This window comes from Canis lupus, chromosome 26 (assembly GCF_003254725.2).
Source record: "Canis lupus dingo isolate Sandy chromosome 26, ASM325472v2, whole genome shotgun sequence".
Taxonomy (NCBI): Eukaryota; Metazoa; Chordata; class Mammalia; order Carnivora; family Canidae; genus Canis; species Canis lupus.
The window spans coordinates 30,162,868-30,182,314 of record NC_064268.1 but is presented as its reverse complement, the minus strand read 5'-3'; the positions used below and the strand labels follow the sequence as shown (position 1 = coordinate 30,182,314).

General features: G+C 55.7%; 2 protein-coding genes across 4 annotated transcripts; both read right to left on the bottom strand.

Annotated features, from left to right (window-relative positions):
* Positions 1–4,932: 4,932 nt before the first annotated feature.
* Positions 4,933–6,987, bottom strand: SDF2L1 (stromal cell derived factor 2 like 1). The gene is made up of 3 exons (XM_025474936.3): positions 6,734–6,987; positions 6,188–6,384; positions 4,933–5,317 (listed from the first exon to the last, which is right to left on the bottom strand). Exons 1-3 carry the CDS (start codon positions 6,918–6,920, stop codon positions 5,036–5,038), a joined length of 666 nt encoding a protein of 221 aa, XP_025330721.1. The 5' UTR covers positions 6,921–6,987; the 3' UTR covers positions 4,933–5,035.
* Positions 6,988–13,002: 6,015 nt separating this feature from the next.
* On the bottom strand, positions 13,003–18,885 carry CCDC116 (coiled-coil domain containing 116). Of its 3 annotated transcripts, none has more exons than XM_025474933.3 (4): positions 17,579–18,867; positions 17,124–17,263; positions 15,812–16,369; positions 14,541–15,698 (listed from the first exon to the last, which is right to left on the bottom strand). In XM_025474933.3, the coding sequence occupies exons 1-4, from the start codon at positions 17,790–17,792 to the stop codon at positions 14,643–14,645; spliced, it is 1,968 nt and encodes a 655-aa protein (XP_025330718.2). In that variant the 5' UTR covers positions 17,793–18,867; the 3' UTR covers positions 14,541–14,642. The 3 variants fall into 3 exon arrangements, with proteins under 3 accessions (XP_025330720.1, XP_025330718.2, XP_025330719.2); XM_025474934.3 differs by having other exon boundaries at positions 17,571–17,702; XM_025474935.3 differs by lacking the exons at positions 14,541–15,698; positions 15,812–16,369 and adding an exon at positions 13,003–13,922 and having other exon boundaries at positions 17,579–18,885.
* Between the last annotated feature and the right edge of the window lie 562 nt (positions 18,886–19,447).

Sequence of the window (19,447 nt, the reverse complement as noted above, 5' to 3'; positions counted from 1 at the left end):
GAAACAAATTTTAGCCTAGAGGTGCAAACAGACTTAGTACACATGGGTTCAAATCTTCATGCTACTTCCTGACCCTGTGTGACTTTCAAAGTAAGACTTTACTTTGAAATACATAGTATGGACCCTTTTATATACAGCACAAGCATCCTCTCAGGAGTCAAGCAGACTCTAACTAACACCCCCCCCCCCAGGTTATGCTAATAACACTTCACACTGTATGTACTTAGTTGTATTTTTTAAAGTTGTATTGGCCCCCAACTCCGAGCCAGGCACTGCCAAGAGAAATATAAAAAGCGACATGTCCCTGCCCTCAGGGCTCCCAGTCTAATGAGGACTTCAAACACAATGAGAAAGGTCGATCTAACAGGCTCTGCTGGAGGGATATTGGATGCTGTGGAGCCCAGGAAAGGCTTTCCTTTGAAACATTTGAGCAAAGCCCTGAGTTCACAAGCATCCACCAGCAAGGGCCAGAGACGGCTGTACGAGGGTCTCCAGACGGCGGGCACAGAATCTACACAGAAGGAAGGATGCCCACCTCCAGCCATCGATGCCTGGTCTTCCTTCCCCCAGGATGGGTGGGGGTGAAGCTGACATCTTGATGTGCCCTGCCAGGGGTGAGGGGTACTCCCAAATGCCCATCTGGAAACCTAGGCCTCCTCTCAAAGGAGACAGGCTTGGATGACTGTCACTGGGCACATAAAAGCTTTTTGCATTGGGGCAGGTCCTGATGGAGGAGGTGGCCTTGCAAGCACGCCTAGGGCCTGGCTCCTTGGCAATCCCCCTGGTTGTAGCTGTTAGGATGGGCATGCCAGGCACCTCTTGGTCCCTCCTGCAGTCTCAGGGCGGCATACCTCCCTGTAAGAGAACAAGCTGGCATGGTTGATGGGAATCACCTAATGGGCTTCTTAGCCCGAGTCCATCCACCCACCCCAGATAGTACTGCTCCTAAGAACCCAGGTTTCCTCTAGAACCAGACCCTCCCCAAGCCTCCAAGGAGGGCTGGGTGTAGTTCACTTATACACGGTCAAAGTTGGGCTGGATCTAAGTCAGGCAACACTGGGGGTCTCCATTTCTCCACAAGGCCCTGACCAAACCTGGAGTCCCCAGTCTTACCCAGGGAGTTGGTGTGCAAAGATCTTCAAACCAGAGCTTTTCTGAATCCAGGGCCTCTGTCCCTGCTCCTGTCCGCCATAACCCTGAAGGAGAATTTGTGGGACAATCCCCCAGCTCTGCACTCACCTAATCCTGTGATGGAGGGTCCAGTCTACTCCTAGCTGCTAGGAAGTGGAGTGAGGCAGCAAAACTCCCTCCCCTCCATGCGGGGACTAAGGGTGGTGGGGTGGGCCTGACCGATGCCCTTTCATCATTGCACTGCTTCCCAGCGGCCCACAGTAGTGCAACAGGGAAAGAGTGTCAGGCAGGCCTGCCGGCGCCTCTCTCAGTGGTGGTCCGAGGATCTGAGGCCTGGAATGCAGGCCCACTGGGGTGGGGCTTCTGCCTGGGGGAAGGGTGCCCTCTGACCCTAGAGGCCCAGGCCTGGCCGAGATCTCAAGTTTCCATGGAGAAGGGAGGGAGCTCTGGAGGGGGAGGGGAGGGCCTGCAGGCCCAAGGGGCCCGGCCTGGAGAGGGAGTTGGTGGTGTGGGGATGGGGGGCGTCCCCAAGGCTGGTCCCCGATGCTTTGACAATATCATTGCACTGCTTCTCAGAGCACAGTAGTGCAACCTCGTCAGAGCACCTGGGGCCAGCAGGGGGGACTCCGCGGCCCCCAATAAGCTCAGGGCGGGAAGCTCAACCGTGGGTGGGTGGGGCTAGAGGCCCGGTCCTGGACCCCAGGGTGGGGAGGAGGCTTTCGGCAGGGCTGCGGTCCTGGAGGTCGTCGGAAGGTCCCAGACCTTCCCCCGCGCGCTCCACATTGCGGTGCGGGAGAGACCCCAGACTGAGGGGTAGCTCCAGCCCAGGAGCGGGAGCGGACGGGGGAGGGGGCGCGCACACAAAGGAGAGGGGCCCGCGCTCCACCGCAGTCCGAAGCCCACTCGCGCACGAAGCGAGGGTGGGTCCAGCCCGACGATCCTGCGCCCTCACTGGGCCCGCGGCCCCGAGAGAAGGACGGTGGCCCCATTAACGAACGCGCCCCTGCTGGCTCAGGCCCCCATCCCTGGCCCCTGGCCCCCAACTTGGGCTCCGCGTTCAGTCCCAAGTCTGCCTGGCGGCCCAGAGCGGAGCAAGGGGACCAGGGAGGCTCCCCGCCCTTCTGGAGCCCTCTGCCCGGGGAGGGCGCCGGGGGTCCGGGCTGCGCCCCTCCGCACGGTCCCGCCAGTCGGGTCGCCCTGCCTGTGCCCTCCTCCTCGGGCCCGGCTACTCACGCGGCGGGACCCCCGCTCCGGACCAGGCCGGGGCAGGGCGCGGGCGGTTAGCGGGAGGAAGGTCCCGGCGGTTGTTGGCCCCCGCCGCCCGCGGCAGGACGACCCCGCACCTCGTGGCGCCCTCTCGCTCGCCGGCTCCATCTTTAACCCGCTGACAGTCGGCGGGCCCGGCCCCCGGCTCCTTAGCATAACGCGGCGCTCATTGGCCGGAGCCGGCGCGGGGCTTCGCCTCCCGCGCGCCTATTGGCCGGAAGCGGAGCGATTTCAAAATAGCCTCCGGGCCCCGATTGGCCGCGAGCGGGCCGAGGCCCCGGCTCCGTGGTTTTAACAATGAGTACTACAAACACCGTCTCCCCATTCATAACTTATCAAAAGGAATTTTGCCCGCCTTTTCTCAGCTCCGGTCTCCGCGAGTTTAACAGCGGCGCGGGCGAGAGCGCCTGGGAGCCCCGAGGGGGGCGCCGTCCGCGCAGCTGAGCCCACGGGGAAGAGGGCTGCGAGCCTAGGAAAACGCCCGAACCCCCAGTCTCGTCCTCTGTGGAGCAGGGCCGCGGGCTGCTTCGCTTTGTGCGCTGACAGCGCTCCCCGTGCCTCCCAGACGAGATATTCGGCCGCAATGGGCTTCCCGGCCGGGGTAGCACCCTCGCTCCCCACCTAACCCCATCTCGAGTGCTCGGATTTGCCTGAAGCTGCCCCGTTAGGCCTGAGCTGCAGAGATCGGGTCCTAGAGCCCGTGAAGCCTTGTGGATCTGTGGGAGGTACAGGCAAGAGGATGTCGGCTTGAGTCTCCCCACCCCACCCCACCCCCCGGCCCCCAGAATGTTATCCACTTTGTGGATAAGCATTGAGTAAGTGCGTACCCAGGGCTGATAACCCAGAAGGATGTATACACCGTTCAGCGCTCACAGCTGCAGGGTAGGGGCGGGAGGGGGGCGGGGGGCGGGGGGGGCGGGAGGGGGGGCGGAGGACTGCTTAGGCTACAGTGCATCGCCCCCCCCCCATTTTATTCTCTCAGCCCAATGGCTGAGAGCAAGTGTTTCTGAGGCAGATAGAGCTGGGTTTCAATCTTTACCAACCTGCCACCTCCTCTGAAAAATTAAGACAATTGAACCTGCTTCATAGAGTTGTTGCCAGGAGCAGATGAGATGCTGTGTAAATCGTTGGCCAAGTGCCTGACACTTAGTGCTCAGTAAATGAGTGTTCTGCTGCTGCTGCTGCTGCTGCTGCTGCTGCAATTTAATTTTTGGTCTTCTCCTACATTCTGTCTGGAGCCATCTTACACGCTCCCACAGCTCCAGCCTTGGCTCCCCAAGAATTCCTACATGCTGTACACTGATTCTGCTATTAATCTAGTTGTACTGCAATACTGTCGAAGGTCAGGTGAGTGACGGGAGAGGAGCTTAAACTTGTAGACAATGCTTGAGAGGTTTGGCAGTGGAGGGCTCAGGAGGTCTGTGTTTGCCCAGAGCAGGACTCATGGGTTGAGAGGGTGGGGAAGTAATGGTCCAGGGCCTAGGTATGACCCACCTCCCATCAAGTCTCACAATTGGCTAGAGCTTTGCACCCACCCCCATAAGGCCAATTGATTTCTCACCTGCAAAGTGCTCTGCCCACACTCCTCCAAGCCCCTTCCTTGCTACCCCCCAGCTTCTCCTTGGGCTCTTGAATTCTCATTCAGGAAAGTAGCACTCTGTACCCCCAGCAGCTGCTTTAAATCCCTCCCCTCCAACATATTCAGCCTCCCTGGGAGCAATTAGCAAGTCCAGGAAGCCTGTAGTCCCTTCCATAACCTCTAGAGGTCACCTAAACACCAGCAAAACTAACTTCCCTTCCTTTATTAGGGCGGCCCTCCTACTGTTCCTGCCTTTAAGTTGCAATGCTTTGCCTGCGGGAATTGTGCCTCTCCTTCCAAGAAACCTCAAATCTCGGCAGGTAGCAGTTCTTTGTGGTTACCTTCCCTGGCAATACTCTTGAAGTTTTGTTATCTCCTTGGGACCCTGGAAAGTTGCACCAGGGGCTTAAGATGGCACATGCCCAGGCAGCGAGGGTATGAGGCCTTAACATGGAAGGTTCATGAAGCTCAGGGGCTAGGGAACTGGGGTCATCTGCCATCAGATGACCAAGGACGGAGAGGGGTGATGTGATGACGATGTTGGGAGTACATGAAAGAGCATCAAGGGCAGCCCTGGTGGCCTAGCGATTTAGCGCTGCCTTCAGCCAGGGGTGTGATCCTGGAGACCCAGGATCCAGTCCCACGTCAGGCTCCCTGCATGGAGCCTGCTTTTCCCTCTGCCTGTGTCTCTGCCTCTCTCTCTCTCTGTCTGTCATGAATAAATAAATAAAATCAAAAAAAAAAAAAAAGAAAGAAAGAAAGAAGAAAGAAAGAAAGAAAGAAAGAAAGAAAGAAAGAAAGAAAGAAAGAAAAAGAGCATCAACGTTTGGATGGGTTTAGCTGTCATTCCGTGTTGGAGACAAAAAGTTTTGCACTAAGGGAGAGATGGTGAACCAGGTCAGGAGGGCTGGCACCCCCTGGTACCCCCCCATCCCCAGACTCACAGCAAAATATAATCACAGACTAACATTCTTTAATCACAAAGGCACTTGAGAACCCCTACAAACCCAAAGTCTCCACCAAGAGTGGTCCTGCAGATGCCCCACCCATCCGTGGCACTCAGAGTTCATCATGACCTGCAGAGGGATCCACACTGGGCTTGATGAAGATGCCTTCCATGGCCTTCCACGTATTGTGTGTATTGGCGCTGGGCATGCCATGCACTTCGTGCTGCCCACGGATGGGGCTGCCGTACTGCTCCCCAGTGACTGACAGGAACACAGAGGTGCCCACGTGCTGGAAGCGCACAGCGGCCTCCCGCTCCCAGTGCTGCCCTGAGCAGCGCACGGTCCACAGATCCAGGTCGTCACCCTCACCGTCTTCCCCAAAGGCGCTCACTTCCTATAGGTACAGGGGGTAGAAGGGCAGTGCTCATCACAGAGGGCACACTAGGTCCCCTGTGGTCCCTTTGGCAGCAGCACTCACACCCAGGGCACGGGGCCTTGGTTCCTTCCCTGTACCTTTCTGAGCCTCAGCTTCCACAGCTGCAAAAATAGGACACTACTGCCACCACCTCCAGCACCCAGTAGGCTCTTCCCAAACGGGTGTCTTCAAACACATGTACACCCTACCAAACCAGACACATCTGTCTGGGCAGTAACCCTTGGCCCTCAAGTAGCTAAGGCCTCCTCCTCCTGTCTCCTTTCTCCTCCATGTTTCCCTTCAAACTTCTCTGAGCCTCACACAGCATGATGTCCAGCCCCTCAGGCTGACAGGTCTCTATTTCAGTCTTTCTTCTGACAAGTCCCCCAAGCAGCCTCTGTTCCTACCCACTCCCTCCCTAACCCCACAAGCCCCTCAAGCCCCTCCCACCCAAACTCCACCCCTCCACCTCTCCAACCCTCAGTTCCAATGAATTCCGTTGGAGCACAAGGCCCTAGTCTCCCCTCTGTGGCCTGGAGAACTCCTACTCGGCCTTCCAGACCCAGCTGGGAGTTCCTGCTCCCCTGCTGGGTTTCATATTCCCCACCCCAAAGGCCTTGTGGATCCCCTTCCAGGATCCAGCTCACCCCCCAGGACATGAGCTATCTAGCCGGATCTCCCTTCCTGTAGTCACCCCCGCAGAGGCGGTGCTCAGTAAACATTTCTGGGCTGAAATGCTCATTTCGCAGAGGAAGCTGAGGCTGAGAGCCACTGACAGGAAGTCTAAATTCTGTCCCCGGGCCCTACACACACACACACACACACACACACACACACACGGAGCCTCACCTGGTTATTGGACAGCGGCGAAGGAAAGTGGTGCGTGTGCAGGTTCTTGCCGGTGAGCACGTGCGTGAGCCGAACCGCCTGCCCGCAGCGCACGGGGGACCCGCGCGGGCACCCGCCCTCCGAGCCGCCGCGGATCCGCCAGTAGCTGTTGGCGTCGTCAGACGCCTCCACGCCAGTCACCGATTGTTGGCCGCTGCCTAAGGAGAGACACCCCCCCCACGCACCCCGGGGTCGCGGTCAGTCTCTGAACCCGCTGCCCTTGACCCGGACGCCGTAAACTCCGCAGGACAACGGCTCACTCCCAACCCCCAGCTCCGGCCCTGGGCCCCCCGCTGACCTCCCGAGTCCCTTGGCCCGCAGCTCCTGGACGCCTCGCCCCCGATATCCCGAGGACCCCCCCTTAAGACGGTCCGGCCCTAGCCCCCATGGCCCCTCCCAGAAACTCCAGCCCCCCAGCCCGGCTCCTCGACGACCCCCCGCTGCCACCCCACCTTCAGACTCCCAGCCCGGGCTCCGCCCCCCGACGATGCCCCGGGCCCCGCGCACCGGATCCGTATTTGATGTCGTGCGAGTGCAGCCGCACCCTGTGCTGCGTGTTGAACAGCTTCAGCACCGACCCGCAGGTCACGAGCCTTGCGCCGGTCTTGGCGGCACCGCTGCCCGGCACCAAGAGCGTCAGCAGCAGTCCCAGAAGCGCCGGTCCGGCAGCTCGGCCGCGGCCCGCGCTCCACATCGCCCCGGCCGAGCTCCGGCAGCTCGGGCCCACGGGACGCTTCCGTCTCCGCCACCGGCCAATCCGGCTCTGACAGAACCAGTGGAGGTAGCCAATCGCCAGCCAGCACGGCGCTCCGCCTGCATTGCCATTGGGTCGGCGTGGAGGGGATCCGCCCCCAGCTTTCCAGAGCGGCGACTGGGAGGGGGCTGGAGACACGAGGAGAGTTTTGATTGGTCCACGCTTCCGAGGCCTCACCAATGAACGCCAAGGGAAGTCCGGAGCGGCGCCAAGTGGTAAGAGAGACGCTGCCCACCTGAGCTGTAGGTTCGGGCGCCGCATCCGGGGGCCGCTGAGCTCCCGCACACCTGGCTGGGGACCTGCGGATCCTGCGGACACGTGTTCACAAAACTCCTTGATCTTGGATCCTCGGGTCTTCAATCCGATCTTCCCTGTCGGACTCTGGGTCCTCAGCTTCTGGGTGGCTGAACCCCTAGATTCTGTGGTCACAAGGCCGGTGGATCTCAGATACTGGGTCACTTGGTTCTTCAGTCCCTAGATCTCAGGATTAGTTAATTCCCTAGTCATTCGGTCACTGCCTCCTTTCTGAGAATGGGTCACCTCGGTCCCTGGATCCTGGAGTTTTTAAAGCCCCCTGCCAACTCACTGACTCTTCTCGGGGCCGAATTATATGCACTCGGCCATCGGGCAGCAGAGGGCAGCAGGGATCTGTGGTGCTGAGGATAATGATAGGTTTTCACCAGAAAGCCCCAAAGTTTCTTAGGAAACCAGAACTGTGGGAAGCCAAGTGACTGTGGGAACTAAGGGTAGGTCACCATGTGTGCCAGGTTTCCGATGTGAGTGGGTCGCTGTCTCAGTGCCTTCTCGGAGGGCTTTCTGCTCAGTCTTCAAGGGCGGAAAACGTATATACGAATGTTTATTTATTCATTGGTGAAACAGTCTTTCCTTTTTTTTTTTTAAATTTTGTTTATTTATTCACGAGAGACACAGAGAGAGAGAGGCAGAGACACAGGAAGAGGGAGAAGCAGGCTCCATGCAGGGAGCCCGACATGGGACTCCATCTCAGGTCTCCAGAATCATGCCCTGGGCGGAAGGCGGTGCCAAACCGCCTAGCCACCCAGGGCTGCCCCATTGGTGAAACATTCTTATGTTGACTTAACTCCAGGCCCTGTGCTGGGGGCCACTGGGAACTGGCTCTGGACTACATTAATCAATGGGCTGACTACCCATGCACTTGGGGCACCAACAAAGCAGAGAGAAAAGTTTGTGTTTAATTAAATCATTCAGAATTTTGCATTCAGAAAATCCAGAGTAGAGCCATTTTAATTACAGCAACATGTTATTTTAGGGTTTTCATGTTTAATAGTTTCTATTTTTAATTACATATAGGAGGAGAGGTTTGATCTTTTCAGGATTTAGGGTGTCTGAATTGCTAAAGGCCTGCCCTGGCATTGACAGACCCAGCACTCTCTTGAGGGGCCTCCAATCCATGGTGGAGGTGCTAGAGTATAATCTGGGAAGGAATGGATATGTCCTCTTGGACATACCAACAAGCATCACAGACTTAATTAAATGTCCCAAGCAGAATCCTTGGTCTCCTCCCTCAAACTTTTCTCCCTTCCCCCAGAATTCTGAGTCTCAGTAATGGCACCTTCATTTGCCTTGTTTCAGCCCCCAAACTGGGACTTATCTTTAATTCTTCTTTACCACATTTTGCACATATCACCCAACATGTCTTTTCTTTTTAAATTTCATTTATTTATTCATGAGAGACAGAGAGAGAGAGAGGGAGAGAGAGGCAGAGACACAGGCAGAGGGAGAAGCAGGCTCCATGCAGGGAGCCTGACGTGGGACTCGATCCCAGGACTCCAGGACCACGACCTGGGCCAAAGGCAGCGCTAAACCGCTGAAGCACCTGGGCTGCCAAACATATCTTTTTTTTTTTTTTTTTTTAAGATTTTATTTATTTGGGGCAGCCCAGGTGGCTTAATAAACTAAAATAAAATCTTATTTTATTTATTTATTCATGAGAGACACAGTGAGAAGGCAGAAACACAGGCAGAGGGAGAAGCAGGCTCCTCACAGGGAGCCCAATGAGGGACTCAATCCCGAAACTCGGGGATCACACCCTGAGTCAAAGGCAGACGCCAACAGCTGAGCCACCCAGGCATACCTCACCCAACATATCTTGATGGCTCTAACTTCAAAAGAGATTATAAAGCTTCTCTCCTGCATTCCTTATCAGCTTCCTAATCCAAGCCACTCCATCTTCTGCAGATATTGACCATTGTCTCCTAACAAATTTCTGTACTTCCACTGCTCAGGCCCCTCCAAGTCATTCTCCATGAAGGAAAATGATTTATACTTAGAAAGCATATATCAGGTGGCACCTGGCTGGCTCAGTCAGTAGAGCATATGACTCTTGATCTAAGGGTTGTAGTGAGTTCATACCCCACATTGGGTGTGGGAGCCTACTTGAAAAAAATTAAGGCAGCCGGGTGGCTCAGCAGTTTAGTGCCGCCTTCAGCCCAGGGCCTGATCCTGGGGACCCGGGATCAAGTGCCACGTCGGGCTCGCTACGTGGAACCTGCTTCTCCCTCTGCCTTGTGTCTCTGCCTTTCCTTCTCTCTGTGTGTGTGTATCTCACAAATAAATAAAATCTTTAAAAAACAAATAGCTTATCTAAAAAAAATAAATAATAAAAAAATTTTTTAAATCAGGGGTGCCTGGTTGACTCAGTCAGTGGAATATGCAACTCTTGATCTCAGGGTTGTGAGTTCACACCCCACATGGCTGTAGAGATTACTTAAAAATAAAATATGTTTTTATTATTTAAAAAAACAAACCAAAAAAAAGATTTATTTATTTATTTATTTATTTATTTATTTATTTATTTATTTATAATAGAGAGAGAAAGAGAGAGAGAGAGGCAGAGACACAGGAGGAGGGAGAAGCAGGCTCCATGCACCGGGAGCCTGATGTGTGATTCGATCCTGGGTCTCCAGGATCGCGCCCTGGGCCAAAGGCAGGCGCTAAATCGCTGAGCCACCCAGGGATCCCCTTAAAAATAAAATCTTAATAAATATATATATATATATATGATTTTATTTATTTATTCATTCATTCATTCATTCATTCATTCATGAAAGACAGAGAGAGAGAGGCAGAGACACAGGCAGAGGGAGAAGCAGGCTACATTCAGGGAGCCTGACGTGGGACTCAATCCTGGGACTCCGGAATCACACCCCAAGCCAAATGTAGATGCTCAACCACTGAGACATCCAGGTGTCCCTAAAAATAAAATCTTAAAAAAAAAAAAAAAGCATATATTAAATCATGCCAGGCACCTGCTTAAAGCTGCCAACAGCTTCCTGTTGCATGTAAAACCAGAGGGTGAGAACGCAGCAGGCAATCTCCCCGACAGGCAAAAACAGGATTCTGAGGGCAGCACAGACTCCGAACTGGATTGGAGAAGCCAACATGGTTCTCCCTCGACTTTCTCAGGGCCTCATGCCTTCTCGTTGCTGTTCCCTTTCCCTACCTTCCTCCTGCAGACCACCTCCCCCAGCTCACTGTATGAGCAGATGCTCAGGGTGAATTATATTCTCTCCACAGACCTCCACTTTCCAGCCAGTTTGTCTTCAGGTTCAGATTCTCATCTGCTCAACTCAGTTCCAGGGACTGCTGTTCAAGGTGCAATCAGCTACGAGGTGGGGGTGGGGGTGGGTGATGGTGGTGGTGATGTGGTGGTGGTAGTTCTCCAAATATGTCTACTAACATTTCCTCCCATCGCTGTAAGTGTAAGCTGCTTCTCTCATCATGACACGGACTCTCTCATCAAGACATTGAATCTGGGCAGGCATGGGAATTCGCTTTGACCAGGAGAATGGCACAGAAATGCTGTTTGGGGACTTCTGAGCACAAGCTGTGAGAGGACCAGTGGTTCTTGCTTCCTCTCTCTAGGAAGCCAGCTGCTGCCCTGTGCTGTAAGGAAGTGCAGGCTAGATGATTGGTCAGGAGCCTTGGGGAAAGACACTGGGTGGGCAGAGGCCACGTGGGGTGTTCTGGTCTCAGTCATGCCCCCAGCTGGACACAACACTTAAGAGACTGCCTACACCACTGCCAGCTGAGCCTGCCAAGCTCCAGCATCGGGAAAAATGATGACTGTGTTTGAAGCCACTTAAGCCTTGGAGTGGTTACACAGCAACGGATACCTGAAACAGGAGCTAAGGTCACACGCCTTTAGCACAGTGTACCGGTAGTTCCCAAAGAGGCTGGTTCCACTCCAGGGACATTCTCTAGACATGTGCCTCGGAGGCCAGGGTGGGGATATGTTCTCTTTTCCCCTTGAGGACTTGGCAGAGAGACCTGGAAAGTTGGCGGTATCATGCCAGCTGGTGTGTCTCAGAGCCCTAGGGCTCCCCTCCAGGCTCTTTTCTGCAGACAGGATTTCTTGCCTCTCTGGAGAAGGGTGGAAGATGGCTGCTCCACACTGTCCACACTTGTCTTTAGCAATCAGTGCAAATTGCACCAGAATCTCTCAGTCTGTCTTGGGGGTGCCTGGCTGGCTTAGTTGGAAGAGCATGCGACTCTTGATCTCTGGCTTGTGAGTTCAAGCTCCACATTAGGTGTAAAAATCACTAAAAATAAACTTAAAAAAAAAAAATCTCTCAGTTCATCCCAGTTGCAAGATCCTGGGGAAAAGACCTGACTGGTGTAACCTGGAATAGGGATGTGTCAAGAAGACTAATCGACTGTGGCCAAGTGGTATGGCAAGGAGGACATAAAAGGTGGTGGTGGCAGTGGGTGGCCTCAGAGAATGGGCCTTATGCTGAGCATATGCCCTAAAAGATCCTTGCCACAAGAGCTTTCTGGAAAAATGGGTTCCTGACCCACCCACCTTAGGAATTGGTCCCTCTGGCTGGGAGCAGAGAATGTCTCTCTCCCCGAATTGCAGGTCATGGAAGTGGTATGGAAGGTCCTCTCTGCCCCGCTCCAGAGCAGCTCTATAATTGCTGTATCCTCACATGTGGGCCACTGAGCACAGTCAGGCTGGGTTGAGCAGACTTGGGCTCTGTACACCCAGGAGGGACCCAGGGGGAGATGTGAGACACCTGCCAGTCTCTGCATTGGCAGCCTACACGGCAAGGCAGAGTGGAGCACCTTCAGGTTCTCTCTTGCCCACAAGGGCTGCAGGATAGTGGAGAGAGGTCAAGTGGCTCCCTGGGTGAAGATACCTAAATAGGGGGATCCCTGGGTGGCGCAGCGGTTTGGCACCTGCCTTTGGCCCAGGGCGCGATCCTGGAGACCCGGGATCGAATCCCACATCGGGCTCCCGGTGCATGGAGCCTGCTTCGCCCTCTGCCTATGTCTCTGCCTCTCTCTCTTTCTCTCTCTGTGACTATCATAAATAAATAAAAATTTTAAAAAAGTAAAAAAAAAAAAAAGATGCCTAAATAGGGGCACAGAATGGCTGCCCTGGAAAGGCGGAGAGAGGGAGGGTGCTCAGCTGGCTGCACAGGATGCCCAGAAGCCCCAGGAGAAACTTGGAGAGGAGACCTGCCAATCATGGCCCCAGCGAAGTCTGCAGAGCCTTCCAGAGAGCTGTCTGGCCCAGGGGCACTGCTGAAAGGGTAGTCACATGGTCAGCCTGGGGCAGCCTCCTAGGGACCTACTTGGACCCTCCAGACTCAGGAATTGGAGCCGGGAAATACAAATTACAATGACGGGTAGTTCTGGGGGCATCAGGAAAGGGTGGATGCATGGTTCCCCGTAGGAACGTGAGGATGTGGCATGTCAAAGGGAGCAGGTTGCTGCCCTGGCAGAGGAGGAGTCCTCTGGCAGCAGGAACGATGTTGCTCAGGGGCTGTTAGGAAAAGGGACCACGAGTCCTAAGAGGCTTGAAAAGCCAGGAAGGAGCACCCTGGAACAGAGAAGAGCCACAAGCCGACTTGTGTTCAAGCAGAGCATGGGAGGTCAGGGGGTCAGGGCATGGCAGCTTTGAGGAAGGCCTGCCAAGGTGTCACTCCAGGGCGGGTGCTCAGGCCTGTGGAAGTGCAGCTGAACTCTGGACAAAAACATCTTGCTCCAGCAACACAAGCTTTATTTCTCCTGTTGGCTCCCCCGACAGGCTAGCAGAGGTCCTCGTGGACATTCAGCCCACCCTGACGGCTTGGGGCAGGAGCCGGCTGGGGGTGGGGGTGGGGGTAGCACTCCACTGGAGCAAGAGCAGGAGCAGGGAATCAAGCGCTGGGTGCTGGGGAGCTGGGGCCTCACGGAGGGTCACTGTGACTCGTGTTCGTGGAGTCGCTGACGTCCGCCTCCACTTGAGGCTCGGGGAGAGCTCTGGGGCGTGCCCTCGTCTGGGAAGTCCTCACCCTGGTCCTCATCTTCCTCCTCATTGCTCTGACTGTCCCCGTCTACTAATTCCTGGCTCTGATTAGCGCCCACGCTCGTGGGCCCCTGCTCCTCGGCTCCAGCATCCTCCTGAGCCCAGAGCAGCCGAAGGTCCGGCAGCTCACTGTCGAGGCTGGGCTCGGCGGCCTCGGCCGGGTCGGCGCGGGGGGCGGGCTCCGACCCGGTGGAGGGGGACTCGGTGCTGCTGTGCCCCGCCCCCTGGTGGGCGGGGCCGCGTTGGGAGCTGCGCTGGGAGGCGGAGTCATGCTGGGAGGCTTGTCGCGACAGCTGCCGGGCCCACTCGGCCTCCTCCAGCTTGTGCAGCAGGCAGTTCCAGTTGATCTTTGAGGACAGGCAGATGCGGGAGCCCTTCACCTTCTTGAAGCCCAGGAAGAGGTCCATGAGCGTCTCGGTGACGGGGAAGGAGATGAAGCCCAGCTGCTTGGAGAGGTTCTTCTCGAACTTGTACTTGTAGATGACCAGGGACACAACCTTCTCCACTAAGTAGCTGACGAGCTCCTCGTACACGGGGTTGGGGAAGTGGGACAGGGTGGACTTGGATGAGATGGAGGGTAGTGTCTTCTTCACGAACCTGTAATTAGGGCTCTGTGCAACAGCCAGGGAGGGAAAGGGAGACACGTCATGCCATTCCCGATGCCTTGGGATGCCCCTCATACCCAGAGCACCTTCCACATCACCCACACAAATGCCACGCTTGTCACACTAGGGGTATGGCCTTGCCACATCTGCTATGCTGTCTCAATCAACAGCTGAGCCCAGGTCCTGCATGTCAGCCACACCCTCACACTTACCACATGGGCCGCACACCAGCCACACCAGTCAGGCCTGTGGCAAGGCTGGTGATGTCAGTCAGGATGTTAGCCAAACTGGAGCCTGGATAACCTGGGCTCTGGTAGGTTCTCCCCTGGGTCAAGGTTCAGAGGAGGGAAGCCTGCCTGGGTCTTCATAGGTGAGACAAGGGTCAGGCAGGGACTGTGCTGGGGAACTACCAGGGTGAAGCCACCTAGGTCTTCTCCATACCCTTCCTGAGCAATTCCCTCTCAGCAGACACGCTGAAGAGTCCTGTCCTAGGTAGTAGAAGCAGAGGGAGCTGGACCTAGGATGCAGAGCCCCATTCTGACTTAGGCTGCTGTCCACAAGGAACAAGACACTGCCCACATAGAAGGGCCTCTGAGATTCACATGCAAACATTACAAAAAATACTCAGAATGAAACGTAGGCTTTATTCAATCTTTGACAACACCTGGCAGTAACTAGGCCAGGTGGTTTCCACTGTGCAGGTCAAGATAGCCATGACAGTGGCTGCTAAGGGTGGTAGCTGAAGGAGCCCTTCCCACGCAAACCCTTCCCTAACCCACCTAGCTCCACCCTTAAGGTCATCTCTGGACGCAGTGAAACAGCAGATGGGGAGATGCCTCTAACCACTGAGGAGGGAAGTGGTGAAAACAAAGGAAGGTGGTGGGAGAAGCCAGGGTAGGGGGAGGTGAGAGGAGGTATGTCCTGGATTGTGGACTGGGTCTGGCTGGAGGGCCCTTCCACCACGATCCCTGGGATAGGCAGAGGGTGGTATAGGCTCTGCCAGGGATTGGCCTTCTGGCTGGAGTTTGGGGGCCCAGAAGAAGGTATGGGTGGTCTCTGTAGTTTAGGGTCCTTGCCAGGAGCTTCCTGACTGGGATGGGGTGAGGGAACCTTGGGTTCTTCTGTGGGTGTCACCTCAACCCTTAATCTGTTGGCCACCTGGGCACTAGACAGAGGGGATCCACCTTCCTTGGATTTGGCCTGTCCTCTGCCCTTGGTGCTCTTTCTTCGAATCATCTTGGAGCTGGAGACTCTGATGGGAAGCACATTGTAAGTCTCCTCCCCATCAGTGGGTGTGGCTGGCTTGGAGTCTTGCACTGAGTCAGAATTGGGTTCTGGCTTGGAGTCTTGCACTGAGTCAGAATTGGGTTCTGTTGCAGGCTCCCATTCTGAAGGGAAGAGAGGGCAGCCATCATGACGTCGGGCTCCACTGAGCTTGTCCACGGCCTGGCGGACCACACTCTGCAAGGCAGGGAAGAGGTGGTGCTCAGCCAGGAAGTCCAGGGTCCGATGGGGCTCACGGAATGAACAGTAGCCAGGCAGGTCAAAGGATGCTGGCTGGTTCAACAAGGACTTGATCTCCTTACAACGCTCTCGCTTGAGGAAAGTCAGTTCCCGTTCTACAGGCCCTAGCTCTGATGTTTGGGCTGTGCCAGTGCTTGAGCCCAGCAGGCCTGAGAACCAGGACAGAGGTGGCTCCTGGGTCCGCTGGCTGCTGGCCTGGCTGCCCAGTGAGTCCCACAGCAGGGAGTCTGTCTGGAAGCAGGACCGACCTATGCCTTTCTGCGGAGAAAGGGGGACTTTCAGGTGCATCCAAGAGCAGCCAAGCCAGGCCTAAGCCTGGCCCTGGGCTGGGGTCCATCCTGCCCACCCTGGGCCATGCCCCTAGATCTCACCCCTCTGTTCTCCAGCTTCAGCAGCCGTTTGAGGTTCTTCTCCAGCAAAAGTTTGTCCCTCATGGGTGGCAGTGAGCCCATGCCACGGGCTCCCAGGTCACTGTCCTGGCTGTGGGAGCCCAGCCAGCCAGCTGTGAAGCTGCTATGGGAGTCGGACATGGAGCTGGAGGAGGATGGGTAGTTGTTGGGACGTCCAGTGCAGAGGCTGGGTCGGGCACGGTGTCGGTGTACAGTACTAAGGCTAGGCCGGGCACGAACCCGCTGCCCACCCCTTGGCACCTCTATTGGGTCCTGCACCTCCACCAGCGGCACCCCAGCCTCTGTCTTCATGGTGGTCATGCGCTCAGTTGCTTCCTCCACCACCGTCTGTAGGCTGTCTAGCACCTGACCCTCGACAAGAAAATCCAGGAAGCTACCAAAGGGCCGAGGGTCCCTTGGGTTTCGTCTGTGGCCACGGAGCCCCGAGCTGTCTGCGTGGGTGTACCTTGATGGTGGGTGTGGCATGTGGCCCGACTTGTAGGCTTGCCCCATTTCCAGGAAGGGTGGCTTCTTAGGTGGCTGCACCAGAGGAGACAGGCATGTCACATAGGGCAGGGATGTTCCACAGGGCTAGGGGTCCCTCGGAGTCCTCCTAGGGCACCAGGAGTTGAGTGGGAGTGGGTAATGGGAGAAGGTGTGTGTCTTGGAGTCAGCAGGTTCCTGGATCTGGACCCTGGCTCTGCTGCCACATGGTGTGACACCATGGGCATGATGGCCTCTCTTGAGGTCCAATTTCCTCTTCTGCAAAGTGGGGATCAATTTTGGATCACCCCAATGCTCTCCTGCCACATATATTTCATGTATATGAGATGTGGCCAGGGAGTCTGAAAGCCCACTTTGCCCTCACACAGGGCAGGAATGGGCAATCACGAACTCCTCTGAGTTCTACTTGGGCACCTCACTTGTCCTCTGAGCAGACCAGCCCTACCTCCACTGTACAGACCACCTGTGGTCCTGACCCCTGGGCCCCTCATGGCTGCTTCTGAAGCTTTGAGCCTTGGGCCCTGAGTAGACTCCATGCTCCGGCGCTCTGGGTACCAATCTACCACACTCCTTCAGAACTGCTGGAGGTGAGGGGATGCAGGGAATGAAGTTGAGGGTGACCAGGGCCCAGCAGGATGTCAGAGGAATGGTTAAGGTGATGAGGATGACTAAGGGGCTCAGAGATGAGGTCAACAGGTGCTGAGAAAGGGGGGCTGTGATCTGGGGTGCTGGAGCTGGTAGGGAACATTTTGGGGGTCTTGGGAGTCAGGGCCTTGCGGCACACACGTACCCGGGCCACGTAGGTGGTGTGGCCAGCCTCGTCATCTGCCAAGTATCCAGAATGGTGGTGGCAGCTGGTCATGGTGAGGGTGGACCGGCCAGCTATACGCCTCTTCTCTCCGGTGCCGGAGCACAGCCACGGATTCCTCTCTGCGCCAGCGGGGGACGGCGTGAGGGTATGCCTAGGCCTCCATGGATCCACCGCTCCCGTGTCTGTCAGCCACTGCGTCTGCGGGTCCCTCGCTCCCCTCACCCCACGTCCTTCACGCATCGGGCCCTTCCTCTGCTCGGGGTCCCCTGGGCGTCTGCGCACTGTCCGTGTCCAGAGTCGTCGGGGGTGGGGTCCCCAAGGACGACTGCATCCTGCCTCCGACCAAGTCTGGGTCTGCGTGTGTCCAACCCTCCCCTTCTCTTAGACCCCAAATTCCCTGGGGTTTGCCCCTGGCCCAGAGCCAACCTGCTCACCAGAGTCCGCGCCTCGCTGGGTGCCAGTTAGCGGAGTCTGCACCCTCTCCCGGGTGCGGACGCTGAGCTCTGGAGTCACCCGGACCTGCCCCGCTTGCTTATTTACATGCTGCGTCCTGATTGGCTCGCAAGGCCTTCCAGCCCCCGGCACAATGGCTGGGGGCGGGACCCAGATAAGCCCCTCCCCGCCTCTCCGTCTTCGCCCCGCCCACATTCGCTGTGGATGCTCGGGGCTGCTCACCCAGGCCGGAGGACCGGGAGCTCGGATCGGCGCTCTGCATCTGAGGGGAGCCCTAAGGGTAAAAACCACGGCTTCCTCTAGTGACACAAGCACCTTCCTCAACTGCACTCCGGTCGCTGCCTTGTCCTGGGCTTCCTGCTGACCGCTCCTTTCTAGGGTTCTCCCCTTGCCCAGTGTGGACGACCCCAGCGCCGGTGGGGATGTCTTCAGCCCTCTCCCCTCCGCGGTGTCCCTGAGCGCAGTGTAAGAGTCTCAGTTCCAAGTCACAGACCTAGCTTCAATTCCTAACTCTGCTGTTTCCTGCCAGCGTGACTCAAGCTCTCTGATCATTTGCTCCTCCTCTGTAAATAGTTGAGCATCCTTCATACAGGAGTATGGAGATTAAATCAAAACTGCGTGCAACACACCCGGCGCCCAATAAAAGCCCTGTGTATCTTTCCCTCTTTTCCCCCTCGGCTTAGTAAACTCCTAATGTCCCTCCCAGGTGTCCCCTCCTCTGAGAAGCCTTCCCAGAAGGCGTGCCACCCAAAACAGAATTACCAAAAACCCTATTCCAGACTCTCCCACACCACATTACTACTTGTCTACCAGATGGTGCTCCTTGGGGTAAGGAACTGAGGCACCCCCCCATCTCTAATATTTCTAAAATTAGAAAATTATTCTAATTGAATAAATGTCAATTTCCTCTTTCCAATCTGCTTGCCATCAGGGCCTCTGGCCTTTCCAGGATCAGCATCCCAGTGGAGAAACATAGTCGAAGTCCAACAATTCAATAATCACAATTGAACACAACAATCCTTATGCCAAGAGGCTGATGAAGAGCTCAATATGGGGCTTCTGATCTGTAAAACATCCCATGAGGAGCATATGATTTGTTATGCTCAAGCTCAGCTTTGCCCTCTCTGCCCTTGACCCAAGGTACAGGTAGGAAGTAGACAACCAGAGTAGGCCCAGAGCTTTGGAGGCCAGTCCCAGCTCCACTACTCCTGGAAGGGTCACTTTGGGCAAGACACTTCTCCCCTCTGAGCATCAGTTTCCTCTTCTGTAAAACAAGAAAGACATTACCAATCCCCTGGGCTGGATACAAATGCTGCACTTTCCATCAGGTGCATCAAAACAGCCACATCACAATGAAACCTCTCACTGTCAACCATGGTGACTATTTGTAGAGTCATCAGCAAGGAAAGTTTTTGTGGACCATAGAAGAAGAAAAAAATGAGATTATGAATGTAAAACTGTAGTCTGGCACAGAGCTCAAGTTGTGGAATTAGGGACTAAGGCTTTCTCAAACAAAGCCATTGGTATGCAAGTTTTCTTGTTTATTTTTTTAATTGTATTTATTTATGATAGGCACACAGTGAGAGAGAGAGAGAGGCAGAGACACAGGCAGAGGGAGAAGCAGGCTCCATGCACCAGGAGCCCGACGTGGGATTCGATCCCGGGTCTCCAGGATCGCGCCCTGGGCCAAAGGCAGGCGGCAAACCGCTGCGCCACCCAGGGATCCCGAGATTTTTTTTTTTCCAATAGGGTTTTCCCTCCTGTATTTTTCATTTCTTTTAAATTTTTTATTTATTTGAGAGAGAGAGAGCGAGCCCGCGAGTACGAGCAGGGGGGAGGGGCAGAGGGAG

What these genes read in the sequence shown, in the direction of transcription:
- CCDC116 (XM_025474933.3), bottom strand. Translation starts at nt 17,792, where the DNA reads ATGTGGGCGGGGCGAAGACGGAGAGGCGGGGAGGGGCTTATCTGGGTC. An exon ending in ACACCACCTACGTGGCCCGG is followed by an intron (nt 16,370 to 17,123) that starts GTACGTGTGTGC and finishes CCTCTGGTGCAG; the next exon opens with CCACCTAAGAAGCCACCCTT. An exon ending in TGAAGCTGGAGAACAGAGGG is followed by an intron (nt 15,699 to 15,811) that starts GTGAGATCTAGG and finishes CTTTCTCCGCAG; the next exon opens with AAAGGCATAGGTCGGTCCTG.
- SDF2L1 (XM_025474936.3), bottom strand. Translation starts at nt 6,920, where the DNA reads ATGTGGAGCGCGGGCCGCGGCCGAGCTGCCGGACCGGCGCTTCTGGGA. An exon ending in CGACATCAAATACGGATCCG is followed by an intron (nt 6,385 to 6,733) that starts GTGCGCGGGGCC and finishes GTCTCTCCTTAG; the next exon opens with GCAGCGGCCAACAATCGGTG. An exon ending in CGCCGCTGTCCAATAACCAG is followed by an intron (nt 5,318 to 6,187) that starts GTGAGGCTCCGT and finishes CTGTACCTATAG; the next exon opens with GAAGTGAGCGCCTTTGGGGA.